Source organism: Centrocercus urophasianus, unplaced genomic scaffold (genome assembly GCF_019232065.1).
Source record: "Centrocercus urophasianus isolate 14NV4802_14NV808 unplaced genomic scaffold, USGS_Curo_1.0 seq_44, whole genome shotgun sequence".
In the NCBI taxonomy this organism is placed as follows: domain Eukaryota; kingdom Metazoa; phylum Chordata; class Aves; order Galliformes; family Phasianidae; genus Centrocercus; species Centrocercus urophasianus.
In genome coordinates this window covers 2,228,475-2,234,459 of record NW_024885022.1, presented here as the reverse complement: position 1 = coordinate 2,234,459, position 5,985 = coordinate 2,228,475, and the positions used below count along the sequence as shown (strand labels likewise).

At 39.1% G+C, this 5,985-nt stretch overlaps 1 protein-coding gene across 2 annotated transcripts in view; it reads left to right on the top strand.

The window, feature by feature from the left end:
- The window catches only part of YAE1 (YAE1 maturation factor of ABCE1), a 5,618-nt gene extending 785 nt beyond the window's left edge, over positions 1-4,833 (top strand). For both annotated transcript variants that reach the window (XM_042834257.1, XM_042834256.1), the window contains exons 2-4: positions 371-674; positions 1,926-2,047; positions 2,904-4,833. In XM_042834257.1, the coding sequence (XP_042690191.1) occupies positions 477-674; positions 1,926-2,047; positions 2,904-3,333 (750 nt within the window). In that variant the 5' untranslated portion in view covers positions 371-476 and the 3' untranslated portion in view covers positions 3,334-4,833. The remainder of the gene's footprint in view (positions 1-370; positions 675-1,925; positions 2,048-2,903) is intronic.
- The last annotated feature ends 1,152 nt before the right edge of the window (positions 4,834-5,985 follow it).

Genomic DNA, 5,985 nt, shown 5'->3' with positions numbered 1-5,985 from the left:
AAAGCAATGGTTTTTTAGTCAAGATTTATAAGGCTACGTTAAGCACCTGGCAAAGTGGGAAACTGAAAATCAAAGGTGGAAGTCATCATCAGTTATCAAGGTCAGAATATTGCTGGCAATTAGATACGCATATAATTTAGTGCACTGCTGAGAAGCTGTTTGGGACTGTTTGTTGGCTGCTATCAAAATTTTATAGCTCTGGATTGTTTCTGTCTGCTCTTCATGTAACTAGCAACATTTAGAAATGCTTATTTGGTGTGCGTCTGTTTGTTACTGATGTAAGAAGTAAAGAAGGGAAGAAATTAGCCTTAAATTGTCCTTGTAAATCACATAGGGTGCTTTACCTGTGGTGATTTGTCTCCTTTGACAGATGAGCTCCAGTGGTGAACAGCATCCAGTTTACACGTGGAAACAAATGTACAGGTTGAATAATCACCTCTTCAGAACTCGTGTTGCTTACTTTTGTTTCTAATCTGATGCTTAGCTGGGAGACTGCTGAGAGTTTCTCAGTATTTGCTTTACACCATCAACAAAAGTTAAGTGTTATCGCTGCTGCTATGTCCTGGGTACAAGTCGTAGCCAGTCGATCCAGTGAGGACGTATTTGATGAAGATGCAGACGAGATGTATCCAGTACAGAAAGAATGGAACAGCACCATGAAAAAGAGATTGAAGGTATTTCTCTAAGCATGATTTTTAGAGTCTTTTTAAGGTTTTTAGATTTGCCGATAACATCTTGCTATACATGTGGCTGGTTTAAGTGGGAAAACTAAGAATGGCTGTACAAAAGTTACTGTGGCTTGGTTTCTTCTGAATGTTAAGAAAATTTAGCAGGGAGTTACTGTCTTAGTAGCCTGTCAGGACAAAGTAATGTTTTACCAAAAAAGATATTGATTCCCTCTACACAACCATGTGATTTCTAAAAGGCAGTGTTACATTCTCATGTAACCCATTTGCTTCATACTTGCAGGTTAATCAGTGCTAACAAAGAATACAGGGTATTTGTTGGTGGGTTGGTTTGTTGTTGTTTTTAATATTTGGTGTGAACTACTAAGGGTCTGAGTAGATCTTTGGCTTATTTATTCACTTAGTGGAAAACACATTTTGTGAAAGCAGAGAACAAAACAAATACATAAAGCTGGGTTTCTCAGACATGTTTTCATTCAGACTGGGCCCACTAGGGCTTATCTTGTGGGTGAACAACAGAAGGCTGAAGAACATAAATGGAAGCTTTTGTGCATGCTGTTGGTGAGGAAGTATATAACAACTTTCGTATTATTCTCCAAGGAAGAATTTCCTGCATCTCTGTCCCTTATAAAGGCTGGCTTTTTTAAGGGGCTGCTTATCATTCTTAAATTAATTTCCCTGGTATTTTTTGAGTAGATACTACAAAAATCATAAAATCTCTTGAAGACAGAGCTGTATGTTGGCAAAATAATGTTCTTGGCTATTTCTGTAGCAAGGCCACCACTTTTATTTTCTCATGATCAAATAGAAGTTTTCTGTCTTATAACTTGAAAAGAGTTGGGAATTATTCTACTTTGGATGGTAAGGTGATTAGAGGATGAAGAAATAAATTTGAATTCTCCAAGGAAAGTTTTTTAAGGGAGTTGGGCATTGCAAAAAAGTAAGAGTGCTTTCCTGTAGACTTGTCTACAGCACTTTCCTTATTTTCTGACCTAGATGGAGATGTGTTTAGAAAATAACTCCATGTTAACAGATCAGCAGCATTAACAGTAAATGATTCTGTGCACTGCAAAAAATGTGTTTTGGTTTGGCAGTGGCGTAGCTGAGTGGGATGTTCAAATCAAAAAAAGCTGTGATTTAAGAGACTGGGTGCTTGTTTTGGGTTTTTTACTGTTGTGAAATGTTCATTGGTTCAATTCTGCACAATGTGAAAAGCCTACTTCACCACTTCTGTTATAGGAGGGCTATAGAGATGGTGTTGAGGCTGGGAAAGAACTTGCACTCCAAGAAGGCTTCAATCAAGGTTATAGACAAGGTGCTGAGCTGATGGCTACATGTGGCCAATTCAGAGGGACCCTGAAGTAAGTTATAAATCTCTTAGGAGTCTGTCCATGTGGAAGGTATGTGTGGAGGGTGCGTGTTCATATGTGGTTGTGCTTGGGTTTGTTTTTTAATGTGAAAAAGTGCTTTGTAAGTCAATCCAAAGCAAGCAGCGTGAGAAGTCTGAGCTCAGCTTTTGAATACAGGGAATACAAATGCAGGAAGGTGTATATCCTCAGTGTACAGGCAGGCTGGTAATAACAGGTGAGGAGAAGGTTGAGGTACTCAACAATTTCCTTGCCTCAGTCTTCACTGTCAGCTGCTCTTCACACACCCTTTGAGTGGATGGATTGGAAGGTGGGGACTGGAGGAGCAATCTCCCTCCCACTGTTAGCAAAGATCAAGTTTGCAACCACTTGAGGAATCTGAACATCCAAAAAGTGCACGGGTTCCCTTTGAGATGCATTCCAGAGTCCTTTGGGAATTGGCTGATGTAGTTGACAAGCCACTCTTAATGATAATGAGGGTGTTACTGGAGGATGTCAAGCTGTACTTGAACCAGCAGTGTGTCCTCACAGCCCAGAAAGCCAACTGTATCCTGGGCTGCCTCAAAATAAGCGTTGCGAGCAGGTTGAGAGTTTTGTTGTCTTAGAGTTGGCCTCAGCTCATTGATTCAACTTGTCCAGATCCTTCTGTAGGACCTTCCTCCCCTCAGGCAGATGAATGCTTCCCCTCAAGGAAATTCATTTCATCTACACAATTTTCCCAAGAAATGGAAATGAAGTGTTCAGAAGTTTCTGTATAGTGCAGATTTCTTGTCACATTGCTCTCTCCCTTCAACAGCTGGAAATGTGTGTGACTACATGCACTGACTTTATTTTCTTCTTCACTTTTCAGTGCTCTCTTATCCTGGTGTCATCTTAACGGACATGATTCTGCTCTAAGAAAGATAAATAACCTTCTAGAGGTTGTTGGAAAGCATGAAGAAGACCTACTTAACTCTCTGACTTCTATTCAACTACAACCAAACATTGGAGACATTTTAGATTCTGTTCAGGACATGGACCTTAGTCACACAGCTCCAGCTGGAACAGAGTGCAGGGAAGTTAATGCTGAAAAATATGAACATGTTGGCGGATGTGGTGAAAACTGTTGTAGAAATAATGGTGAGGATGGTTCCTTGTGGTCTGACTGCAGCAGGGAGAAACTCTTTACAGATCCTGACAAGTCAACTCTTGCTTGGGTTAAAAAGCAAACTGTTGGGTTGGTAGAACAACTGGGCTTATCACTGGATGTACTCCATCACATCCAGCAACTGGAACATTAGTTCTTCTGCCTCATGCTATTTCAAGTTATCTCAGCTGGATTGGATTCGCACTCTGTGGGTCCAGGCTTCACTTTAGGGAAGTTCGATCTGATACTTCCAAGCAGAGGTTGTAAGTGTTACCATGCTTTGTTTCTTGGCCCAAAAACAGCTGGTTGCAGTCAGAAATGTATCTTCCACAGAAAAGGGAGCTGATGTTTAAAGCTCTGCAGTGATTTACTATCATGTCTCTCATCTACGTCAAAATCTGTCCTTTCACCTCATTTTATCTATTGGTATCTGAAAACAGATCAGGACCTCAAGCAACATCTTCTACTATACAAATAAAACAAACAAACAAACAAACAAAAAGCAACCAACTGACCAGTGCTGGGGACAAGCTAGTCTTGCAAAATGGTCTGCTGTTGATTACATGCTAACCAAACAAAACAGGCTCTGCTAATTTCCAGTGTGCCAGGAGTTTCCTTTGTTACTATATTAAGAAAAAAAAAAAGTTCATCTTTTGCCAGATTTCTTCTCTCACCTTTTATAATCACTGTGCAGTGCACTTTCACAGTGGCTTTTTTTCCCCCTCTTCTTACAGTTCTATTTATTTTGCTTTTGCTGAAAGCACACCACTCTTTTCAAACATCAAACTTGCGTTGCTGTTCTAACAGAAAACTGGCTACTCTTACCCTTTCAAACCACATCACACATTTCTAGTCTAATGAATGCCCTTTTGTTAGTTTAGTATTTATTTGCGAGTCCCTTAATCTTGAACTCTCTCTTGTTTACAGTTTATTTCTCCAGCTCTAGAAGGAAGCCAGGTTTATTCACCATCTCTTGAAAACATGATTAGCCAAACACGTATCTAACAACTTAGTATTTCTGTTCCAACATTCTGTATTTGATTTCTTTTCCTTTTATTTGCTGTAAGGATAGGAGGCAGCAGATATAGTTACTTTAAACCAGTTTTGGATCACCCAAAAAAGGTAGCAGTAATAAAAAAGGAACCCCTTACCTTTTTCTGAGGATCAGGGCTCACCAAGCATTCCAAAGGGTGATGCTTCCCTTGGGGCTGCCAACCCTTAAAGAAAGTTAGGTAGGGCTGGACCCTTATGATCAACCCCTTCCAGTCACTCAGATGAATTGCTTCCAGCTGTGCTCCCAGGGCTGGCTATACCCCTTCACCATGACCTAATGGTTCCTATAGAAATGCCTAAACTGTAGCTGCAAATTCCTATGGTTAGATATTCACAAAGAAAAGATTTCCTCTCTCTGTTTTATAGTAATTAATCACTGAGTCAAGAATTTGTGTACTTTATTTTGCTTTTAAATTTCTTCTACAAAGTAGGTCTACACAGAGAAAACTTAAGTTTTGAACAACTGACTTAATTAGAACAACAACAACAATGGCACAGAGTGGTTTTACACTTTGAAGCCACAACCAAGAAGCAAGAATTAAGAACCGATTGTTTGGAAAAAAATAATGTAAATTTTTTAATAAAAGCTGTTATCCTGCCATGGAGTTGTTATGCTTTAAGTTTGGTTGCAATTCAGTATCACTTTCTGCATTAGATGAACAACAACAAAAATTAACTATGCAATTAAAAATCTCATACTGAAGTTGTTACTGAAATAGTGGAATTGAATAAGGCTATTTGCACATGTTATACATGACAGAATTGCTCAAACAGCTTTTTCTCAATTTATTTAACATAATACTGACACTGATAAATACTTTGTTTGTAGTGCATTCGTTATGTTATAACCTGCATCGCATAAATCAAACAGAATTTTTTTTCTATCCTGTAGTAGAATGTGATGAAACAAAACCAATGGTTACCAAGGAAAAAGTGCAAGTTGAAGAGTATTATTTGGATGCAGGTAGTAGTGCATAAACAGGAAACTCCATTCAGAAATTAAGTAGACAGCAGGCTTGCCAAGTTCTCTCCATCTACTACTGCAAAAGCAAGTTATGTTTGGGAACATATTGCTCTCTTGCTTGATTATTGAACAATAGATTTCGTGATGCATTTCACTTATCTTTCCTTGCAGCTTCTGTGCTAGCTGTGGAATTACTTCCTTCCACTCCGGACAAAGTTTCTGTGCTGACTGTAGTGTTACTTTTTTCCATCTCATCACCCAGAGTTTCCAGTTTGGCTGTAGAGAGTCTTTGTTCTGGGCTGTCTGGAACACTTTCCTTTTTTGTCTTAACCAGATCTTGCTGTCCAGCTACAGAAGGTCTTTCTTCAAGACTATCAGAATCAATAATTTGCTCACGCTGCAGTTCAGGTTTTTGTTTTGTGTCTACTTCTGTGCCATGTGTTTCACTATCAGCTCCCACCTTGGCAGCGTTCCTGAAAATAGCTCTCATGACAACTGGGACTGACATGCAGCTAAAGGAGGAAATGAAACATAATCACTACTACAGACTTCATCCATTCTTCAAATTAGTACTTCTTTTTTTAAGCTGTGGCTGACACGTAAACCATATGCTTTGTGAAAGAAGCTGCTTTTTGCATTGTGCAGCCTGATAGGCATTGCAGTGTAACTACAACATACCTGCATATGCCATACTGGAAACCTGTGCTGACGCAACAAATTCAAGAGATTCATCTTTCATGTTTACCAGTGCAAAGAGGTTTTGATTAAAAAAATAAATAAATAAATAAA